General features: G+C 45.8%; 1 protein-coding gene across 4 annotated transcripts in view; it reads right to left on the minus strand.

The window, feature by feature from the left end:
* The window catches only part of GON4L (gon-4 like), a 67,607-nt gene that overhangs the window by 14,078 nt on the left and 29,090 nt on the right, over positions 1 to 24,439 (minus strand). For 3 of the 4 annotated variants that reach the window (XM_035009776.1, XM_035009778.1, XM_035009777.1), the window contains exons 7-18: positions 23,106 to 23,156; positions 22,688 to 22,783; positions 21,854 to 21,973; positions 20,866 to 21,036; positions 17,143 to 17,335; positions 11,710 to 11,811; positions 6,787 to 6,827; positions 6,094 to 6,197; positions 3,556 to 3,754; positions 2,988 to 3,074; positions 1,829 to 1,997; positions 436 to 580 (exon numbers count right to left, since the gene is read on the minus strand). In XM_035009776.1, coding sequence (XP_034865667.1) covers positions 436 to 580; positions 1,829 to 1,997; positions 2,988 to 3,074; positions 3,556 to 3,754; positions 6,094 to 6,197; positions 6,787 to 6,827; positions 11,710 to 11,811; positions 17,143 to 17,335; positions 20,866 to 21,036; positions 21,854 to 21,973; positions 22,688 to 22,783; positions 23,106 to 23,156 — 1,478 coding nt within the window. Of the gene's footprint in view, positions 1 to 435; positions 581 to 1,828; positions 1,998 to 2,987; positions 3,075 to 3,555; positions 3,755 to 6,093; positions 6,198 to 6,786; positions 6,828 to 11,709; positions 11,812 to 17,142; positions 17,336 to 20,865; positions 21,037 to 21,853; positions 21,974 to 22,687; positions 22,784 to 23,105; positions 23,157 to 24,439 lie in introns of those variants that run through there. The other variant, XM_035009779.1, reaches the window with a different exon arrangement.

Raw genomic sequence — 24,439 nt, forward strand, 5'->3', positions numbered from 1 at the left:
ATAATTATATGAAAAATCATTGGGGACGCCTCCCTGGCTCAGTCAGTAGACCATCTGATTCTCGATCTTGGGGCCGTGAGTTCGAACCCCATGTTGGGCACAGAGGTTACTTAAAAAAAAAAAAATCATTGTCATGGGGTGGTTAGGATGATGGATAAAAATTTTTTTCCTTTGAAAAACTGTCTCTAAAAGTACTATGAGATTGGATTTACAACAAATAAAAAACAGAAAACACGTTAGAATGTTCCCAAAGAGTGCACACTGTTCCCCAAGAAGAGCAGGGTCCGGGCTCGAGCAAACCCGCGCAGAGCTGCGCCCAGCACCCGGCTCGGCTTCCGGCCCTCCGCGCCTGCCTGCCCGCAGCTCCTCAAGAGAAGAGCCAGGCCTTCTCCCCGGCGCCCTCGGGGCCTCTGCTGCCCCGCGGCAAACCCTTACTTGTCCTCGGCCTTGGTGAAGAAAATCTTATCCTGGGGGTTCTTCGCCTTCAGAGAACACACCGGAAGTAGCTCCGGGTACATGAAAACCTTGCTTGTGGCCAGGATCCAAGCCACTTGTTTTGGCAAACAGGGAAATTCGTCCGCTGTGAGGAAACAATTCTGTGGTAAATGAAATCCCAGGCAAAAGCTTCTGAATGCAAGCCTGCATTTAGCCAGAGCTGCCCCTACCTGGGGGTGTCCCCACCCCCCCTCCCACAGAAGTTCCCAGCACCCTCGGTGCTACTAAACGCAGACACGCTCACTGTCCCCTCAGCGGCACAGACACTTGTAACGGGGCGAGCCCCCGAGGCACACAGCGCACACCCAAATGCTGCCGTCGCCTCCCCCCGCCCCCGAAGGCCTTGCAAGGGAGGGACCTTTCTTCCAGGATAAGATGCCAACTCCTTTCATCTCCCTCACCAATCCGGTATTCCAGATTTTATCTGATTTGATTCTTACTTAACTTCCAGCAAGTCCTCCCAGATTCCTCCTGGGGTTGGGAACAAGGCAATTCAGTCTCACTCATTTCTGCCTTGCTGCCTAAGCCTCTCGTTCCAGGCACGTCTGCCTTTCTAGACATGGAAAGCACCACTATATCCATAGTTCTCCTTCCAAAAATGGTATTTTTGTATCCCCAGAAGAAAAACACGGGACACTGTATGTGTAATCTACTACCAGGCCATGATGTTAGGTTTTCATTGCCATCAGAGAGCTAAGAAAGTCGTTTGAGATCAGTGTCGATAACATAATGCACCTGAATTCAACTATAATTCAATCTAATGCTAAGAGGGATTTCAAACCACAACTCATCTGCTAAACCATGAAACTAATCAGGAGCAATTACTCAGTTTAAGGGAATAGCAAACGTGTTCTCAAAAATTACTAAAAAATGCATGGCAGAAAGCAAACCTGCACAAGTCTTTAAAATACTGAACACGGCAAATGTACATCTCTAATTTGTACCTAACTCCCAAATCAACATTTCATTCAAAATGGAGATACCACTGCAATCATGAAGGGAAATAAAAGTATCTTAACGAAGCAGAGAATAAAAACCTGACCACGAACCAACTTCAACCACTGGCCTTTCATCTTCCCCAGACCCCAATGACCTTGCTCCCGCTGCTTCCCGCCCTCACATCTGCCGAGGACCACAACCCAGCCCTGCCCCCCGCCCCGTCCTGTCCATCGCCCAGCCCTCACAGAAGCCCAAACACTATCATGACCTCCTGGAACGTAGATAGTGGGTACCAAGGACGACATTATAGATGTCCCCTGTCCTGTCTCCTGGGAAGGGAGGTTCAAGATAACTCAAGGCAAGCAAAAAGCAGAAGTGGACATGGGTCCCCTACCAGTCTTCTTGACAGTTTTGCGAGGACTCCAGTCGATGCTGACGTGCGTGTTGAAGTCTTCAACGAGCTGCATTGCCCCCAGCAGGTTGCAGGGCTGGAACAAGGTCTGAAAGCCGGGAATGGACTGGTGGAGCGCAACAGAGCTCTGAGCGAAGGTGCCCAGCTCTTTCTGGGGAGACAGGGCACAAAGGAGACCTCAGCCCCAGAAACTTAATACCAGTAGCCCTCACTAGCCTCCGAGGGAAAATCTGTCCTTCCTGCTAGAGGACTGAAACAGATAAAAATCATCATAAAGTCCTCCATAATTAACATGACTCCATTAAGACTACTCTTTTGCTGAGTCCTCAGATACTCAAAGATTGTGTTTATGATACACTCATCTGTTCTTGTTTTATTCCTCAGCCTTTTGGATGGATGGTCTAGCTCCCCAGTCAGAATAAAGGTTCTCAAAAGTAAGAACAATTAAAATTTTTTGTCTTTTGGTTTCTCTTAATAACACCTACAAAATTTCAAAATTAAAAGCCCTTCCTCCAAAATACTTAAAAATGTCATGACCGAGATTAACTGTATACATAAAATACTAATGTTGAGCCTAATGAATGGATAATGAAGTCAATAAAAAGAACAGAAGTACCAAAAACCCAAGAAGTCAGGGTGGGTCTAAAGATGAGGAAGAGGAGGAGCTCCTGGGGGGCTCAGTCAGTGAAGCATCTGCCTTCGGCTCAGGTCATGATCTTGGGGTCCTGGGATCGAGCCCCGCATCAGGCTCCCTGCTCAGCGGGGAGTCTGCTTCTCCCTCTGCCTGCCGCTCTCCCTGCTTGTGCTCTCTCTCTCTCACACACAAATAAATAAATAAATAAATAAATAAATAAATAAATAAATAAATAAATAAATAAATAAAATCCTTAAAAAAAAGATGAGGAAGAGGACCCAACAGAAAAGTCAGAGGAATGTCTTAAGGAAACTGGCTGCACTCTGGTCCTGCATGGGGTCAGAGACTGATGCTCTCTCAGCACAGGGAGGAAGCCGTAGGGATGGCAGCCAGGACACCCAGGACAGAGAGTAAATGCAGCTGGTGTTGGGTGACCATCTAGGAGAAGTGACCCCCCAAGCGAACGGATACCAACATCTTTAGAGTGAAGGATACTTGGAACCTTACAAGAAATATCCTGGTGGTACTGGCCTCCGAATTGAGGTTGGGGTTGGAGGAGGCGAGAAGGTGAATTTGCGTCAAGAGCTGAACATGCTGGGAAGGGAAAGAAAATAACACGGTGACACGTTACGGTGTTGTCATTTCCGGAACCCAGAAGACCTTAGCAAGATGTCTGCAACATTACCACACGTTTTGCTTTCCAAAGAGACTACGAGATTGGCACCATATCTTGGTGTGAATTTCTCAGATCTGTTCCCCTTGAGCAAAATGACAGAACCAGAGGAAGTTTAACCTCAAACCAAAGGGACTGAAATTAGAACTTCAGCAAGTGAGGCTGTTAAATTCAGAATGGTTCATGGAAGACTGAAATGTGTAACCTTGGAGTATGAGGGTCGTTACGGGCATCTGCATTCTTGCCTGCCCGTAAGGATACCAACATGATGCCCTTTCAACGCCCTCAGTGATGTGAAGATCTTGTGGCCCTGTGCTTTCAGGGGGCATCAAGATACCGGTTTCTGATTTCCAGACCACTGCTAGCTCTTGGCCTCCGAATCCGGCCCAGGACGAGGCTCACCTGCTGCATCTGCTGCTGGAGGCGGCTCCTCTGTGCTGGGTCTAGAGTGAGTGTCTGAGGAACCTTCTCGGTCTGGGGCTTCACCCTCTCCACCTCCTGCTGCTGTCTGCCTGAGGATTTCTTCATCTTCAGGTGCTCAAGCTGCTCCTTCACTGTGCGGTGCTGCTCATTCAGCAAGTTGGCCAGTGGTTCCTCAAACCTGTCCCCGGTAGGGAGACAACTGAATTTGGACATTTCCCCAGGCTAGCAACACATCTGACACCTCCTGACGGTGGGTTAAGAGTCTGAACACTTTCATCTTCTGCTAATCCCCACATCCCACTCTAGCCAACAAACTCCTAGCCTATCCAAATCTTTCCCCAAAGTTGTTCGCATAAATCCAAATGAGATAGTTCTGAATTGCACTGTCCCCCCCATTCTTCTACAACCAGTCTTATAAGTAATACACAAATGAAGGAGAAACTAAACAAAACTCTAGGAGCAGAGAAATGCCTGGATAACAAAGTAGTCAAAGAGCCAACGGGAAGAACTCATCATCCTTGGGTCCTACTGACACCACATTACCCTGGAACCCAAAGGTGATACAGAATCTTCTCCAAGTCCAGCATTTGTTCCCTAATCCACTCATGACCCCACCCCAGGTCCAGCTTCTGCCCTCCTGCCACTCCCATCCACTTAGGCTGCCCCGCCTTCCTTTCTTAAGAGGTCAAAGACCTAGTAGGAAGCAAGAAGCGGATACACTGAAACACAGGACAGCTGGGAAGGCCAGTGAGAAGCTGGCTCCCACCGTGAATACATCCTCTGGCAGCTCCCCCACATCCCTCCTCTCAGCTGTCTAACCCGCCCACCCACCCTTGCCTCTAGAGAGAGACTGGCTGACGCCAAAGCAAGCATTCACATAGCCAGCTCACAGCCTAGTCCTGGGGCAGAGCGGGACACTCAAGGGATTAAGGGTGAGCTGATACCCTACGCAATCACGATGAGACCAGCTCAAGCAGGTATGGCCAGCAGGATATCCTATTTCATGAAATCCTCTATACTGTAACGACAGTTAAATGGTAACTTTCCTACAGCCTCTACAGATAAAGACTATGTGTCCTTTTGCAGTATTTACTGTGAGTGTGGGCAGGCAGGCACAGGGTAAAAACCTAAAGACAAGGACAGTCCTCTGTACAATGTTTACTGAGAACAGAAAACTCTCCATTATCTGTGCTACTAGCAGGACAACAGAAAAACACACGGAAAAAGTAGACAAAAAAGCACAAATAGCCTGCCCCTGGTTTTATGAAATATTACTTAGTTGGTTGGTAAGAGGGACACAGATGGCTCACTTTCCCCACACCTTATTTAGTCAAAGACTAAACCAGGTTTGCAATTTTAGCTGAATGGGAAGCAGCTGCAGCCCGTGCAGATGAACTGAGCGAGCGCCAGAGACAGCTCATCTTCAACCAGGACTTTAAAGTAGTTCTATAAACCCCAAATGTAAAGAACTCATACACAGAGATTATTAGTGGAACCGAAATATGTTTATAGATCAGATGAACTATGAACTATGGCCTGCAGTAAGTGGGTCAAATAAAGACTCAGAAATCCCGAAAATGTTTCCTCCCAAAAAGTAAGTATGTAAGGCCACAGTGTTATTAACTAACTCGATGTGGGGACCCGTTCACAATGCTTACCTGCATCAAATCACTTTCGATGTCTTACAACTTGTCAATTATACTTCAATAAAGCCAAAACAAAATAAAATGGGGGTGGGGGATCCCGAAATTCTGTTGTGGTTACACTGTGGTGTTTATTATAATGGACCATGAGCTATATTCCCGGCTGTTATGCAACGGTGGGGTAGCTTGTCTTTTCTACTCAATTGCACGTTCCCTGAAGGCCTGGCTTTCAGGTGGCTCCCAAGCTCTCCGGTCAGGTCAGGCTGTGAAAGCACAAGACTAACGGAGGCTGCAGGTCTCTCAGCTCTGCTCTGCTCCCCCCCGACCGCTAGCTAGCCGGTCACCTCACCGCGCACATATGCTGCTGCTCGGGATGGGTACCAGTTCATTAAAATACACATGAATTACACAAACCCATCCCACAAAACTTAAAGCCTCCACTCTGTGGGTGGGGAACGGAAGTGCCAGCCTCGTGTGAAGAGGGCGGTACTTCTACCTCAGACCAAAGATGCTTCACGGCCGCTCAGTCATCACCAAGGTGGCTGACAAACTTTGGCTAATGGCCAACAAGGAGAACAAAGGGACACACAGGCGCCTATGAAAGGGGTGGTCTCTGTGGCTGGCCCCGGAGTCCTCACACCTCTCCAGCACCACTCATCTGGAGAAGCTGCTATGGACACCAGCTACTGCTTTCTCTCCCTTCCCAAGCAGACGCAGCCTGGTCTGCCGCTGCACTGCCCCACGACGAGGAGACTCATCCCCGGAGACCCTCCACCAGCGACCGCGGGCACTGGGCGACGGGGAACTGTCAACGGGAGTGTCTGGACACACACGTTCCCTCCATTTGGCACCTCGGCGTCCTTGGCTAGCCTACCGCAGGGCTTGAGGGGTGTTGAAGCTAGGCCGGGGTTCAGCCACGCGATCCTCCTCCTCTGGGCCATCATCTTCCACGTTGGAGAGTCCCATCTCGTCTTGGAACTGAGGGCACAAGGGAAGGAGGGTGATCCTGGGGAAGGGGTGTGTGGAAGCCCCCCAGCAGTGAGAAGGGAAAGCGAAGACCACAGTCTACAGGGCACCAACAATGCTGGCACCCAGAAAGAGCTCCCTCAAGACCTTCCTCACTTCAGGGCACCCGCAGTCCTGCACACGGCTATTACGCCAGGAGCGAAGTCTCTCAATCAGCCACTTGCAATGGTGCAGACAGAGCACAGATAGCTCAGAATGATCAGAAATATCTTTCAAGAGACAAGTTGATGAGAAAGGTAACTATCTGTGCCCAGAATAATCCAAACACTGATTTGCAATCTTTACGGATGCACGGAATGATGGTTGGGGAGGCCATCCAAAGTTTACAAGGAACATTTTGCTAAGAATAACCTACATATGGACAACCGAAATGTATCAGTGAGCCAAATTCCCCTCCCACGACACCCACTCCCAAGGGGGCTGAAAGGTGAAGTGGCTTGGCCACACCAGCCTTGTGGAGGGATGGGCTTGAGAGCAGAGGACAGAGCACGCTGGAGGAGCCGCCCAGCGTCCCGAGCCCCGACTTCGCGTCGTTACTCACAGTTTCAAACAGTTCCTCCATCAGCTCATTCACCTCCTTCTCTGAAAAGAAGCCAAACGGCATTGTTGGTCCAGGTCGGTCTCAGTTCCCACAGGCGGGAATTGCACAGAGACACCGCGTCTTGTTTCCAGCAAGACATCTGACAAAACCCTCACATCTACCTGTCATCTGTTCATTCAAACACACTTACTGACTCCCAACTATGCCTCAAGCCCTGTTCTAGATGCTGGGGGGCACATGGCAGAGCTCACAGTCTCACAGGGCACCTGGGTGGCTCAGTCGGTTAAGTATCTGACTCTTGATTTCAGCTTGGGTCATGATCTCAGGGTCGTGAGATCGAGCCCCACATTGGGCTTTGCACTAGGCATGGGGTCTGCTTAAGATTCTCTCTCTCCTCTCCCTCTGCCCCCTTCACCAGCAACCCCCTTTTCTAAAACAAAACAAAACAAAATAAAACAAAAAAAAACAGAAAGAAAAAACTAACAGTCTCACTCTCTAGAAGGTAAAGTTCCAATGGGGAGACATGCAGGAAATGTGAGCCAGATGATTTCACAATAAAGATAATTCATAGTTTACCGGCCTAGCCTACTGAACGGAGTCACGAGAGAAGTCTCCAGGGCCCTGTCTTTGTACCCGAACTATAAAGCAACTCCATCAATGACCTAGAAGACCCAGAAAACATACTTACCAAATCTGTAAATCATATAAAGTTGAAAGGGATTGCTAGACCAACTGATGACAGATTCAAAATTCCATGTTTTCTCAAATTAATTGAATGAAACTTAATGGGACAAGTTTAAAGTCTTACATTTAGGAATTTTAAAAATCAGTTTCTCAAGTGCACAAAAACATGAAATGGCTCAAAAAAATCTGAAAAAGATCTGAATGTTTTGGCTGACCTCAAGTTCAATCTGACACAGCTACTCCAAAACAGCACAAGTATCCATGAAAGCAAGCCTGTCACAGAACCAGCGTAGAGTCTCAGACCACGTCCAGAGGATCCAGACGTATCTGTGATCTTTTCTGCAAAAGCCCTTCCTACAAGGGCATTAAAAAGCTAAAAATCGAAATGCTGGTGAAGATGTGGAGCAAATGAAATTCTGATGCGAAGGTAAAATAGAAGTCCACTTTGGAAAAAATCTGGCAATTTCTTGTAAAACTAAGCATACATCTCCCCTCTGACCAGTGATTCCTCTCCTGGACAACTGACCCAAGAGAAATGAAACATTTGTCCAGGAAAGGTTTGCACAAGGAAGTTCAGAGCAGCTTCATTCAAGATAGGCAAAAATTAGAAAAACCCAGGTTTCCATCAAGACCTGGGAATAGATTTAAAAAAGATAAACTGGTATGTTTATACAATGGAATCCCACTCAGCAATAAAAGAGGAAAAAGTAGTGATACGTGTCAATACAGATGAATCTCAAAAACTTCATGCTGAAAGAAGCTTTATACAAGAGAGCACACACTTTATGATTCCATTTACATGAAGTTCTAACACAGGCAAATCTAATCTGTTACAGAAAAAAAAAAAGACCAGAACAGCGGTTGCCTCAGGGAGGATGGTGAGGGGAATGATTCGGAAGGGGCCTGAGGGAGCTTTCTGGGGTGACAGTTCCATATTCCCATACGGGTTTGGTTACACAGGTGGAAGCACATCAGAATTCACTGAATGGTACACTAAAAATGTGTGCAACAGGGGCGCCTGGGTGGCTCAGTTGGTTAAGCGACCGCCTTCGGCTCAGGTCATGATCCTGGAGTCCCGGGATCGAGTCCCGCATCGGGCTCCCTGCTCGGCAGGGAGTCTGCTTCTCCCTCTGACCCTCCCCCCTCTCATGTGCTCTCTCTCTCTCTCTCTCTCTCATTCTCACTCTCTCAAATAAATAAATAAATAAAATCTTTAAAAAAAAAAATGTGTGCAATACATTGTGCATAAATTTACCTAAAAAGAGAAATTGTAGATAAATACTGAGCCCGAATGAATGATATGCTTAGGCTAAAATGTTCAGGAGTGAAGTATGCTGCTATCTACAACCTACTCTGAAATGCATGAGAAAAACCCACACAGATTCACAGATGGACAGAGAGATGGATGAACAGCTGCATGACAAAGCAAATATATTAAAAGTTACTTACAGAAACTAGGTGGTGGGTATGTGGGTGTTCAGTGTACAATGCTTTCAACTTTTCTATGAATTTTAGAAGTTCCATTAAAAAATATAAGGAGAGAAATGCTTATAAAAAAAATAAAGGCCAGGGGCTCCTGGGTGGCTCAGTAGGTTAGGTGACCGACTCTTGATATCAGCTCAAGTCTTGATCTCAGGGTCGTGAATTCAAGCCCTACACTGGGTTCCACGCTGGGCATGGAGCCTACTTAAAAAAATTTAAGTAAAAAATAAAGGCCAGAATCCAGAGAATGGTGGCTGGGATAATGCGAGGTCTGGGGACTATTGCATTTGGAGAACTGAAGAAACTTAGTATATTTGGCACGGCAAAGAAAAAACGTAGGAAAAGGAACATCTTTTACTATGAAAGCTTGGGAGTAAATTACATTTTCTAGCAACAAAGGACAAATAGGAATGTAACAGGTATACGGAGGTTCAGTAAGGAAAATGTTGGTTGAGGAGGTGCTCAAGATGGGGACATGCCGTCTTCAGGACTGATGAGCACTGGGGGTCACCCAGACACAGAGAAGCTACAGACAAACTCAAGTGGGAGGAAAATACATGGCCACAGGAAGCTTTCCAAACTCTGAGTTTCTATGCTTATTTTTATTTTTAAATTTTTGTCATCCACGTAAGGAAAAGTCCTCCCATAGGGATAATATGATAACATCAGACACAAGAGGACAAGGGGTAGGAACAAAACTGGAATTCCATCCCAGTTTTTACGTATGATCACAGAACCCTATGACAAGAAAGGATGGCCCTTCATTCAGGCACCCCAGAAAAGGTCACTATTTGGCCAAATCCAGGCCTAGGACCACAAACAGCACCAACTCCCCAAGAAACTCACAGGCCAGGGGAGAAGACGGACAGGGCCCAAGCAACCAGGAGAGAGGCAAGCACCAGAAGGAGCACATCAACTGGTGTGGAGTGCAAAGCAAGAACCATGCTAACTGGGGAGGGCCTTCCTGAGAAACGATCTGTAACATGGAGAAAGAGACAGACAGACAAGGAAGGCAAGTGCACTCCGTACTCCAGGCCAGGAGCCAAGCCCAAACGAAATCTACCTCCCGCTTCCAGCAGAGACCCTTGATTACCAGCATCGGTGGACCAGATGCTCCTTCAAAGAATCTTCCCTTGGTTTCTGACTAGACTTCCTTGGTTTTTCTCATACTTTCCTAGACCCTCCACAGTCCACACCTCAAGCCTTTTCATCCTACACTTTGATTCCTTTCAACACTTACTCTAACCTTAATTGTCCTAACATAGCAAATAAGGGAAGATCTTCACAAAGGAAATGGCATTCTAATCCCAAAAACAAGATCAAAGAGGAAATAAAGCAACTGGAACGAAAGTCCTAAAGGATCATGTTTCCATAATTCTCTCTGCACAAATAGCTGCATTATTTAGGCAAGTAATAATAAGTGTGTCTGGATGCTCATAAAGCTTTCTCCATAACCCGGTCAAGAGCCAACATCCCACCTTCACCATGTTGTGTATGCTAGTCCAGGTCAGGGTCACACACACACTCAATAAGAATCAATACTTTCTGGGGCCCCTGGGTGGCTCAGTATGTCAAGCATCTACCTTCAGCTCAGGTCGTGATCTCAGGGTCCTGGGATCGAGTCCTGTATCAGGTTCCCTGCTCTGCTTGTCCCTCTCCCTCTGCCCCTCTCCCCTGCTCATGCGCATGCTCTCTCAGATGGATAAATAAAATCTTTAAAAAATAAAAAATCAATACTTTCTGAAATATATGTTTCTATCTTTGGCAACATAGCCAATGAAGTAATTCTTTAAACAAATAACTCGAGCCAAGTCAAGTCACTGAACTGTTTTCCATGCCTCCAATCTTGCTCTCTTTACCCATCAAATTAATACATTAACTTGGTGTTAAATCAAAGTAGTATTTCTAAAATCCACATCAGTTCCTACTGATTTCCTGTCAAAATCTCTAAGCTCTCCTTTTGACAGATCAAATCCCAAATTCACGGTTCTCCAGGATCTGAACACTGCTTACCTCTTCTACCACTGCACACTCACAACTCCATAACCAAGCAACTCACCATTTTCCAAGCGTAGTACTGTTCCTCCACACATCCGTGCTCGGTGGGTACTCTTCTACCTATTTGCAATATCCACCCGTCTCCATCTACCCAGAATTTCTTTCTTTTTCAAAGAGTTTATTTTTAAGTAATCTCTACACCCAACGTGGGGCTCGAACTCGCAACCCCAAGATCAAGAGTCGCACAGTCTACCACTGAGCCAGCCAGGTGCCCCTCACCCAAAATTTCTTATTCCTCCTTCAAAACTGAGATAAAACATCTCATCATGTGAGTCCTTCCCCAGCCCACCTACCCTACTGTGCACCATCCACTAGGAGACTACACCCTCTTTTAGGCCACTGGGAACCTTACATACAAGCCATTATAGCACCTATCACTTTGTATTGTAACTTGGCATGTTTGTATCCCCTACTTGAGCTGAGGTCCTACGGGGTGCAGGCCATGCCTTATTTATTTTGGTATCATAGGTACGACCTCCACCAGATACTGGACTCAGGGCAGAACTGTGGGATGTGTAAGTGAATGACTCACAGGCTTCCTAAATACATACGTAAATTTAAAGAGTTACAGAAATAAATGGGTACAAGCTTAAATGTCTCAACTTGAATGGGCTGCAAACTCCACCCTCCAAAATCTACAAAGTAAACAAAGGCAGCTGCGGAGCAGTGAAGAGCCGGACTCCTAGTAAACAGACTCACTGGTGATCCTCACGGCCCGGTCAGTGCGGAAATCCTCTGTGTCAGGTTCATCAAGGTCTTCCAGGAAGTTATATTCTGGATCGTCATCGTCATCGGCCTCATCTAGGAAAAAAATACTTCAGACACTTATTCCCCACTCTGAACTCCTATCACTGATGAAAATGAAAATTTTCAGCACCCTAAAAATCTGTTCCAATAAAGTTTTTAAATACCTTCTTTTTCTCCTGAGTGTGTTGCACAGCTCATTTCCCATAGCTGACACATCCCACCCAGTCTCTCCAGTAAGCCAAGTTCTTTCCTCCCTTCAAAAAAGACTTAAATCTGCCAAAATGCAGCAAAAGCCAGAAAACTGAACACATAATTTATCTCAGTAATCCCACTAGTGCACCTCATGAAAGTAATACTCTTGTAAAACTAGGTACACAAAGGCACTAATGGTGAAAGAAGATGACCCTAATTCCCAGCGACTAGGGAGTGACTCTACCTCTGACGCCTCAGGACAGAACGGTACATACGTGTAAAACGGGAATGTGCGGGACCAAGTACAACACAACAGAAACACACATAATAATCCTCAGTATGAGAAGTTATAGCCCTACAACAAGACTCAGAAATAACTAGAAATATACAAAAAGAATAAACATTTGTTATGTTAGGGCACAGAAGAAACGGGTGTTTCTCTAATGTCCGTGCTATGATTCCTAGAGAAAGACTGTGAAGGAGTCACTGAACGACAGGGCTGTTACATTACCAGGTGATTTATATTATCAAGTTTCAGCACAACTTTAGGTAAGTGCTGTCTGGAGAACATGCCGTGCTGATGGAAATGTCCTGCGTGTGCCTGGCATGGTCACGGCAGCTCCCGGCAACAGGTGGCACCTGAGAACTTGGAATGGGGCTAGTACAACCAAGGAGCTGAATTAGAACAAAAAACAGGGACATCTGGGTGTCTCAGCCAGTTAGGTGTCTGCCTTCGACTCGGGTCATGATCCCAGGGTCCTGGGATCGAGCCACGCATCAGGCGCCTCGCTTGGCGGGGAGTCTGCCTCTCCCTCTGCCTGTGCTCGCTCTCTCACTCTCTCAAATAAATAAAAATCTTAAAAAAAAAAAAAAAATTCTGCCACATGGAAATAACTAAATTCCTTACTATTATGTAGCCATTAAACGGGAGAGGTAGTCTCTATGTGTTACAGTGGGAAATTGTCTGAATTCTATTGTTAAGTGAAAGAAGCAAGTTGCAGATGCAGAACAATACATACAGAAAGATTCCTTTCATGGAAAAAAATTATTGAGGTGAATATGTACTTGACTGAATATACAGAAAATAACTACAAAGCATTAAGATGAATATTTTCCTCTCTGTACCCTTCCATAATATTTTCATTTTTTGTAATAAATGAGTATCCTTCATTAAAAATAAAAATATATACACACAATTCTGATTCATAATCACTGGGAAATCTGTACTGATTAGCCCCAATCTAACCTGATGTTTTTCACTCCACATTTATACCCAGGTTATAATATATTAATTTACATTATTTATAATGTAGCTATTTAAATGTCAGTCTTTTTCATCCATTTGTGCATTTAAGTTTCCGATAAAAATTCTTCAAACCCTTACGAATGGAATCCTGTCCTCCCCATCTCTACAGTACTTTCAACGTCAGTGTCTTCAGGGCAGGCTCTGTACAAACACGCCGAAGGACGGACGAACACTCCAGGAAAAACTCCAACCCCTGGGGCGCGTGCACGGGTCTGGAGCCCCACCTGTTCGTGTGCAAGAACCGCAACAGGGCAGCTTCTGCCCATGCCACACAAGTGGGCTGGCCCTTACTCTCAGAGCACCCATTCGCCGCACACGTTAGAAAGTCATTCAGGAAGGTTTCTTCTGAGTTCTTAGCTTTGAACTCCTTGGTGGTGGTATCTGTCCTCTTACTCTTGACCGATTAACAAGGTCGGCATCCACCCAGCTGATCTCAGTTTGCTGTGCGCCTACAGTGAAGCCTCTCAATTATTTTTGGCAAGTGAGATTCTCATTTTTAATACTGTGCAGACCAGATGGTAGGAGGAACATGCGAGAATAGCCACGTGATGCTACAAAAGAGACTAGCATGCGGCTGGCGTGTGGCTCTGGGATCTCTGTCTAGCACCATTCCCTGTCTGTCGGCACTCAGGAAGTTAAGCCAGTAGATCGGAAGGTCCACACCTGCCCTACTCACTGGCTTTGTGTTCTCTTTTATTAATCTGTCCGAACATGTAAACAACAACAATACAGAGTTTTAAAGAGAACTGTCACCCTCCCCACTACCCATTATTCCACTTTCTCGGTCCACCCTGATCACACACGCTCATGCCTCCCAGACCAGCAGTTTCCAATATTTAGGATGCATAAGAATTACATCCCTAGGGCGCCTGAGTGGCTCAGTTGGTTGAGCGGCTGCCTTCGGCTCAGGTCATGATCCTGGAGTCCCTGGATCGAGTCCCACATTGGGCTCCCTGCTCAGTGAGGAGCCTGCTTCTCCCTCTGACCCTCCCCACTCTCATGGGCTCTCTCTCATTCTCTCTCTCTCAAATAAATAAATAAAATCTTTAAAAAAAAAAAAAAAACACTCAGGGCGCCTGGGTGGCTCAGTCGGTTAAGCGACTGCCTTCGGCTCAGGTCATGATCCTGGAGTCCCTGGATCGAGTCCCGCATCGGGCTCCCTGCTCGGCAGGGAGTCTGCTTCTCCCTCTGACCCTCCCTCTTCTCATGTGCTCTCTCTCTCATTCTCTCTCTCAAATAAATAAATAAAATCTTTCAAAAAAAAAGAATTACATCCCTAGACCATACCCACTGAAGATTCTGCCTCAGTGACAGGTGAGGCCTGGAATCTGTATTGTTAACTAACACAAGCCGCACGCACACCATCACACTCCTTGACTCTGATTCAGGTTCTAGGGATGAAACCAGGAGTGGCACAGCCTTGGGCTCCCAAACTCCTGACACCCGAGGCCCTGCCTGGCCTTCCCTCCTCAACAGCCACCACCTCAGCTCCTCCAGCCACGCTGATGGAAATCCGGGAAATCAGGGCATGAGCTGCCACCACGGATAAAGCCATAGGACCTGCCTTAGTTCCCGTCCATATTGTATCTTAGCTTAGGCCTAAAGACAAAAGGGGAAGAGTCATATCCATTTAACAAATGCTTCTATCCCTGAGCCTTCCTTCAATGGACACCTTCCTAGAACATTAAACTGGGCTCAAATCCTAGAAGCATTAACAAACAGATTCTGCAACACGGGGCAACGTGACAAAATTCTCGGAGATTTCTATGAAATGGATAGAACTACATTTGTCCCTGTTCTTGCCCTTCTGCAGAGACTGTGAGCCTTGGTGTCATGGAACCTGGGGTGGGTTGGTAGAGAAAGGTAATGTCAATAAACAAACAACAAGAGATGTATAAATCCCGAAAAAAAAAATCCATGAAAAAAATCTGTGATCCCTCTGGATCATGAAACTGTCATCACGGGGAGGGGGGTTCACAGTTTTCTTCACACAGTATTTGATTTCTTCCCGCCAAGCCGGCATTGTTCCCGCAGTTACAATGCAGAGACTAGAAGACTCCTCGGAGGACATGTGCTCTCCTATCACCTCCTCACCTCACCAGCACTGCTGTGAAACAGCCTTCAAAGGCCCAGCTCAGTTTCCACCTCTTTCATGGAGCGGTCTCTGAGCCATCCTAAACAAGAATGCTATCTCCCTTTTAGAAAACCTTGGAACAGCATTTATGCCACTTTTATGGCATATCTAAGTTTATATCAACTCCATTCATCTGAAATGTATTGTGCATCTAACAATGGACCGGGCAGCATTCACGGGTGTTTTAATGTCTGACATAATGATTATGCTCCTTTCTCTCTCATGATCTTAGCACAATGTCTCGTAAAAGGAGAGTAACAAACACTTGACAAGCCACGGATCATATAATGAATAGCTCCAAAGGTATATTCAAGGACTTACTCTCTTTCATTCACTTATGCTGACTTACTCCTAGCCTGACCTGCACAAATATTTATTCAGTCTATTTCCATCGAAACTATACCTTCTCTTAAATATCTTAAAGCATTACTCTTTCAACACACAAATCTTATGTAGCTGTTCTTAGAAGATAGGGAAAAGAATAAAGATGTGCTCTGCTTGTATGTAATTAGATTTTTTTTAAAAAGTGTGAGTCTTCCACAACACAGCTAAAAAGAATATTCTGGTTCACTCTCCACTGAAAAGTCAAAAAGAAACAACAGGAACAAAATTTCCCCGATTCCATCAAAAGAATGTAATACCATCTGGAATCACTATAAACTAAGACAATCTCTTACGTCTTGTGAACTACAGAAGTTTATGGCACAAAATGAGCAATCATGCCTGATTTCCATTATAATACACACAAGATCCCCCAAAGACAACTTTCATAGGTTTCTTTCACTAGATTAACATACTGAGTTTTAGCTGCAGTCTAAAACCATAAGGGTTGCAGTAGGGAGTAGTCCATTCTGCTTCTGTCTGAGCAAAGCTCCTTCCCCGTTTCTGGAAATATTACCGTGGCTTCTGGGTAACTGCCTACTCCAACTGCACTATTCCCGCGGGTGCTGCCAATCACAGGACCCCAGGCCGACAGAGTCTCCCGATAACACCATGCAGCACCAAGGCAGGGGGCCTGTGACCAAACCAAGCCAATCTGAGCTGTTCCTCTGGGTTTTTCAAAGTGGAGCCTACAGCACAGAGTCCTTCTGATGTGGAGACAAAGCGGGACATAAACGGTGTGCTTATGACGACAGGAAAAAACAGGGCGGAGGATGGAACCGAGGGACAAAAAGGAGCAGAGTCGCCAGCTCTAGAGATGGAAGGAGGCCCTGTTACGGCAGGTGCTCCTGCCCTCCCCGAAGTCCACTTCGCACGGCTTTCGTTCAGCACGGTGGCAGCTAAGGCTCTTCCACGTGTGTCATGACGACCCTTCACCAACACAAGTCTTCCAGTGAGTCACTGCACTCCCATGAAATCATATATAAAATTATTTCTGCATGTACGGTTCAGGGGACGGTTCTTCGCACTCCAAAGATGCCCCCAGAGGTCGTACCCAGCAGCCCGTGAGGAGAGGCGGTGGTACCGCCCCAGCGACGTGCCCAAGCAGCTGCGCCTGTGGGAGCACGCAGCCCCACGGGCAGACTTGCCAGGGCTCACACGCCGGAAGCCAGTATAACACGTGCCAACTGTCCTCAAAGATTCTTCCCCCAAAAAGGGGGCCTTAACTACTGACTGACAGTAAATTCTGAGTGACATACAATTAATTTCAGTTAACCAAAAACACCCCCTTCCTTTAAGCTTCTAACCAATGAAAATTTTAGCACCGAGGTAACGGACAGAGTAGGTAGAAAATGCCAAGGACCCCACTTACCCTCGTTTCCCACATCATCGTTCATGAGCCCCCCCAGCCACACCTTCCAGTCCTCGTCGTCCGCCGTATTGGGGTCATACATGTCTGGGGTGATGTCCGGAGCCCGGAGCGCCGCCTCTAGCTGCCCCAGGGGGATGTCTTTCAGGGGCATCTTGGAGCGGGTGCGGAAGGCAATGAGGCTGTCGTCCATGGGCTTGCCGACAGAGAAGGGATAACACGAGTCACTCAGCGCCTGGTACCCCCCGACCCTCCAGACCTCCTCAGACCTCCTTGGACCTGCACCCTTCTCTTCCTGCCTTAAATCACAAGGTCTCTTCCCCACACAACTTGGGTTTCTTATTCTTTGAGAAACTTTAAGGACAGTGACGTCAGTTTTAAAACCAACATTTCAGAAACATTTATAGCAGCTTTACTAAGATACAATTTACAAACCATAATATTCATCCTTTAGAAGTGTGTAACTGAGTGCATTTTACTGTATTCACAGAACTGTGGGGCCATCACCAGTATCTAGCCCCAGAACATTTTCTGCACCCCTAACAGAAACCCCAATCCTATTGGTAGGCGTTCCCCATTCTCCCCTGCTCCCCATCCCTGACAACCACTCATCTACTTTGTGTCTGCAGATTTGCTTAGGCTGGACATGATACATATGTGGAATCCTACAGTATGTGGCCTTTTGTCTCTGGCTATTTACTTAGCATGACGTTTTCAGAGTTCATCCACGTGTGGCGTGCGTCAGTGCCTCATTCCTTCTCACTGCGTTAACGATACCCCATCTACACCTCAGTGTGTCCATTTATCAGCTGAGGGCAACCTGTGTTGTTTCCACTTCGGGAAAGTTTATTATGAGTAATGCCAATAAGAACATTTGTGTACTTGTTTTTACTTAGATACATGTTTTTAGTTCTCCTGGAGCCATACAGTAACTATGTTTAACTTTCTGAGGACCCACTGAACCATCTTCCCAAGTGGCTGCACATTTCACGTTCCCCCCAGCAGCGTGTGAGGGTTCTACACTCCTCCACATCCCTGGCAATACTCGCTACTGTCCGTCCTTTCTATTACAGCCTGGTGGATGGGAAGTGGTGTCTTGTACTCTTCGTTTGCAATTTCCTAATGACTAATGATGTTGAGCATCTTTCACGTGCTTCATGGCCATGTGTATGTCTTCTTCAGAGGACGATCTATTCATAGCCTTTGCTCATTTTTGAATTGGGTTGTCTTTTCATTGTTGGGTTCTAAGAGCTCATTATACATTATGGATACAAGGCCCGTTCCTCCTATGTTTTCCTCTAAGAGTTTTATAATTTTAGCTCTCATATTTAGGTCAATGATCTATTTAGCATTAAGTTCTGTATCTGGTGTGAGGGAAGGGTATGGCATACTTTTGCATGTGGAGTTCCAGTTGTCCCAGCACCATCTGCTCGGAAAGACTACTCTGGCACCACTATCGGTCTTGACATCCTTGTCAAAAATCAGTTGACCACAAATGTAAGGATCCACTTCTGGACTCTCAATTCGATTCCATTGATCCATAGGACTGTTCTTATGCCAGTACCAACCTGTGTTGACTGATTACTGTAGCTTTGTAATAAGTTTTGAAATCAGGAAGCATAGACCTCCAACTTGTTTTTTCAAGATTGTTTTAGCTATTCTGGGTCCCTTGCATTTCCATGTGAATTTCAGGGTAAGCCTATCAATTTCTGCCCCCCCCCCCCCCCAAAAAAAAGCAGCAGCTGGGATTTGGATAGGGACTTCAGGACGTCCTCCCTGGATGACTGTTTCTCCCTCACTCTCCTACAGCGTGCTGCCCACACCTTAACCAAAGGGAAGTGTTTAACACCAATCAGAAAATATCACACGAAGATTTTCAAATGTGAAAATAAAATCTAAACTCCTTATCACGTTTCTAAGACCCTCATGACCTAGCTCCTGCCCAGCTCTTTGTCCTCACCCCTACTCTTTTCTCCGTGGTCCCCGGGCTTCAGCTCGTTTCTGTCTCTTACACAAGTCAAAGCTGTTCCCACCTCGGGGACTGTGAATGTGCTGCTTCCTCCGTACGGGACACTTTTCCCCAGACCATGGGTCTACACGGCTCCTTCTAATTCAGATCTCAGCTCAAATGTCACCTCCTCAAGGAGACCTTTTTTGTTGTTGTTTTAAGATTTTATTTTTAAATAATTTCTACAACCAACATGGGGCTCAAACTCACAACCCCAAGACCAAGAGTCAGGTGCCCCACTGACTGAGCCAGCCGGGCGCCCACGGAGGCCGCTTCTGGTGACCCAATGGAAGCACTCTGGGGGGCTTACCTGACTTCTCCACTTTTATTTAGTTCATAGCACTCACCACTACTTGAAATCACTTGTTTATGGCATCTCTCTCTCCAACAGGAAAGACCTTTCTGTCTTGTACCTTGCTATTCCCCAACTTCCAGCATTCAATATGTGTATGAATAAATGGTCATACAAAACACTATTACCCCCCTCACACGATTTATTCACTGCAGAGCAGGGTGATTAGATTAAATGGCCCTTTCAGGGGCATTCCACTCAATACTCTCTTTTGAAATTTTCGGACAGACATATTGTTCATTAACCTATGAGACTGGTGGAGAAAACCCAAAACATTCAAACAAACTGGCTAAATGGTGGGACTTAGAAAGTCATCAACTGACAGTGACCAGAGTCGTGACTTTTCAAGCAAGAATAAGCAATGGATGCTCATATTACTGGGCAAAAACATGTTTGGCCTCAAAGGATATCCCCTTAAGATACATATTAGTAAATTTAACAATGGAAAAATAGCTTTATACTGAGGAAATCAAGTAGACATCAGCATAACCCTGTGACCCCAATTCACACGCCTCCTGACATGATGCACTGGGAAGGACACGTCGATCCTGTGGCGTTTGTGCCAAAAGTGCATAACCTGCATCTCTAATTATGGGGAAATATCAGAAAAATCTAAGTTGAGGAGCATTCTGTAAAGTAATAGTCTATACAGGTCAAAAATGTCCAGGTTATGAAAGACAAATACTGATGCTACAGGGGCACGTGGCCCGCCCCCTCAGGAGAGCGTGCGACTCCTGATCTCGGCGTCATGAGTTCAAGCCCTGCGCTGAGCGCAGAGATTACTTAAAAGCAAACAAACAAAAAATAAAACATGCCAGGAGACAAGACCCTACGTGTGGTCCTGGACTGGGTCCTGCATCAGGGGAAAATGTTTCTTTTTCTAGAAAGGGCCCTATTGGGACAACTGGTAAAAATCTAAAAAAGGACTTGACTAGATTAGATAATATGACTTCTTTTCATAACTGAATGTCCTCATTTTTAGAAAATAAATGCTAAAGTGTTTAGAGGTCAAAGAGCATCATGCCTGCAACATACTGTAGAGTGATTCAGGTAACCAAGTACGTGTACAGAGAGAGGGAGCGGGCAGGAGTGATAAAGCAGCTGTGCTAAAGGCCACAATCTGGGGGATCCGGTGGAAGGCTGTGTCCGTGTTCCACATTTAAAATGCTGTCCATCATGTACCTTACTCCTTCCCCAGGAGCTGCAATTCTCAAAATAAAGCAGCACGAACCAGAGTATCAAAGACCTGCACTTCCACGACTCTTACTTATTTACCAGAATTTAGTATCTTCCCGTCTCCCTTCCTAGCCTGAGTAACAACGACATTCCTCCATTTGACTTTCGCAGTGATTGTTATACAGTTTACCTGGAAAGAGTCCATGCAGACAGGACTGGAAGCCAGCTCCTCATCGACTGCATGCAACTTCTCCATGAAAGTACTGTCCCTGGTCTGCTTGGGCTTTGGGGGGGGCGGGGGCCCCATGGGCACTACCTCAGCGCTGATGTGCCTGACGGCAGGTGTGGTGACTTTCTCAGCCTGATTAAAAGAGGCAACTATGTTAAAAAATGAAAGGGAGGGAGGGAGGAGAGGAGAAAGAGAAGGAAGGAAAAAAAAAGGGGAAAAAAAAAAAAGCCAGGGGAGGGGAGCACAACTTTCCTACACCAGGGATCTTCATCTTCCCATCCAGACAGAGCTCCAAGAAAACAAGATGCACTGTCAAATATATTCATCTAATTAGGTTCCATCTTATTTCCAGTGTAGCCAATAGGATGCTACTTGGGTTACCAAGAGTGGGAAATCTAAGAAAAATGGCGTCAGGACAATATAAGAAAGACAAAGGTAGAAAAGAAACCACTCATCACTCGTAGTTGGCCCCTCAATAAGAACTCAGAAAAGCGCTCTCCCTCTGAGGAGTCCCACTTTTCCTGTCAATCATTCACTCACTTAAAGGACTTTGTTTTGTTTTGGGTTTTTTTTTTTTTAATTTAATTTATTTACTTATTGAGAGCAAGCACGTGCACAAGTGGGGTGAGGGGCAGAGGGGGAGAGAGAGAATCTCAAGCAGGCTTGGTGCTGAGCACAGAGCCTGACACAGCCTCGATCTCACGACCCCGAGATCACGACTCGAGCTGAAACCAAGAGTCAGACACTTTACCGACTGCGCCACTAGGCGCCCCAACTTAACGGACTCTGACACCTGAACAGCTGTAACCAGCCACAGGGACCAGGAAGGTTTGGGCATTAATAGTGATCTTGAATCCTGTTCGGGAAAGGTGACAGCTTGGCATCACCACGCATGGCCAGACTACTGCAGTCACCTCTCCCCGCTCCCCTCTGCACGAAGCAGACTCACCTCTGACAGCAGGCCGCCCTCCTCATCGGTCTCGGTCATCTCCGAAGACTGCCTCAACCTGGACTTCTTCGCCCCCCGTGGAGACGAAGCGGTGCTCTCAACATCACTTTCCAACAAACTCTAAAACACAAATCCAGTTCAGGTTTCCATTTCTGCCCCTGCCTCATCCCCACTGAGTCTGAAATACCTCAAGAAAATGAACCAATTTAGTCAAAATAAGAGAAAATAAAACATTAAATAGAAGTTGAATATTCTGAGGTGAGCACAGAGATCAGATTGTCCTCGTCATCAGAAGTGCAAGACAATGGTTTAAAATCTTTTCACCAACAAGTCAAATACACTAAGAAACAGAGTATCGATGAACAGTATCGACGAACCACAAAGGATTAACGATGAAACAAAGAAAACAAAAAAGCCAGACGAACTGTCCATTATGTAAGGTCCAGAACCAGTACAACAGAGGACGAGGCTGTGTCATGCTGCATATGCAGGTGACAGACTATAAAGAAAAGAACACAGGGGTGTGCTGGCCACACGGCGTTTAAGGACTTTGGAGGATGCTTCATGACCATCGGCCTTATAATGATTTAAGCTGTATTTTTGAGTTTTTATTCTGTGTGTTACACGTGCGTTCTATTTCATAATATAAAACATGAAAACATTAAGGGATTCTGAAGAGGAGAAAACAGCTCTCAATCCTGGTTTTATGCAAGGAAGTGAGCAGGAAGAACTGTGTCCTGATTCTGCCTACGGAAGAGGTGACAACACTGTGGAAGGCTCACGGAACCCAGTTCTTCCATACTGGCGACTAACACTCACAAGGGGGCCACTGACCTCTTCAGCCGTCTCGTCTTCCTCTTCGTCGTCTGGCTGGTACTCCTCATCTGAGGAGTCGTCGTCTTCCAGGTGGATATCCACAAACTGGGGGGGCTACGTAAGTAAGTTACAGAAAGAAATGAAGTAACAGGAAACACAACCGTATGTATTTGGAAAATAAGAGGAACAAAGCAGAGCAAGAAGAAATAAATCCTAAGAGCACAATGAGCAGCTAAAGCAAGTAGTAAGAGGCAGGGCTTAAAGAGATCTCTAACATGAGAGTCAAACCTAAGAGGAATGGAAAGGAAAAAAACAAAGATCAAATTAAAACAAGAAGACAGATCCCCCCAAAATTAACAAATAGAAAGGAGGTATAGGTTTCAAAACTGATGAAGTCTTTCTGGAAAAGAATAAGAATTACCTCTTCCAAGTTTACCTTAATTTCGTTGGCCTTCTTAATCGGTGAAATATTCCATGTTGGAATTACCTACCAAGAAAGAATATAAACAATTATGTTCTCTTAACTGAAATAGACGGGTTTTCATTTTTACTTCCTCTTCACCATCACAAGAGCCATGAACCTAACATGCAGCTGCAGTGATGGAGGGCTATTAATTATCCCTGAGGGGACACTCTGAAATATCTGTCAGAATTTGCCAGAAGAAAAGGAGAGAAGAATCTATTTCCATCATTAGCATTTCTGCCTTAAAGCCAGTTAAGACTCTGTGTTATCTATAAATAGGGAAAGTATCTGTCTTACCTACTTTATTATTATTTTTTTAAGTAAACTCTACCCCCACCATGGGGCTCGAACTCACAGCCCCGACATCAAGAGTCACACGCTCTACCAACTGAGCCAGCCAGGTGGCCCTGTCTTGCCTACTTCATATCACAACTTGTGCTCACATGGAACAATGAATTTGAAACTCTAATAGTCACACACCTAAGATATTATAGGTAATCGTACCTTTTGGGCATCAGTATTTTTTTAATCCATTACGTAAGTCCACCGTAAGTATGCATGCTGACAGCCAGCCATGACCAGTTCTTATAGAAGGATTTAGGGGTGAAGTATCGAGTTGTCCCCAACTTATTTTCAAATAGTACAGGAAAAAAACAAGGGATGGGGCGCCTGGGTGGCTCAGTTGTTAAGTGTCTGCCTTTGGCTCAGATCATGATCCCAGGGTCCTGGGATGGAGCCCCGCATCGGGCTCCCTGCTCCGCGGGAAGACTGCTTCTTCCTCTCCCACTCCCCCTGCTTGTGTTCCTGCTCTCACTGTCTCTCTCTCTGCCAAATAAATAAAATCTTTAAAAAAAAAAAAACAAGGGATAGATATAGAGATACAAAGCAAATATGGCAAAATTTTACCACTGTTAAATCTAAATGGAATATAGGGGCACCTGGGTGGCTCAGTTAGTTAAGCGACTGCCTTCGGTTGAGGTCATGATCCTGGAGTCCCGGGATCAAGTCCTGCATCGGGCTCCCTGCTCAGCGGGGGGTCTGCTTCTCCCTCTGACCCTCTTCCCTCTGACCCTCTTCCCTCTCGTGCTATTTCTCATTCTCTCTCTCAAATAAATAAAATCTTTAAAAAAAAAATCTAAATGGAACATAGATTCACTATAAAATTACATCAACTTCTTATATGTTTTAAAATAACAGAGTTGGGGGCGCCTGGGTGACTCAGTCCGTTAAGCATCTGAATTCAGCTCAGGTCATGATCCCAGGATCCTGGGATCCAGCCCTGTGCTGGGCTCCCTGTTCTGAGAGGA

The sequence above is a fragment of the Mirounga leonina genome, unplaced genomic scaffold (assembly GCF_011800145.1).
Source record: "Mirounga leonina isolate KUSES-001 unplaced genomic scaffold, KU_Mleo_1.0 Mir_154, whole genome shotgun sequence".
Taxonomy (NCBI): domain Eukaryota; kingdom Metazoa; phylum Chordata; class Mammalia; order Carnivora; family Phocidae; genus Mirounga; species Mirounga leonina.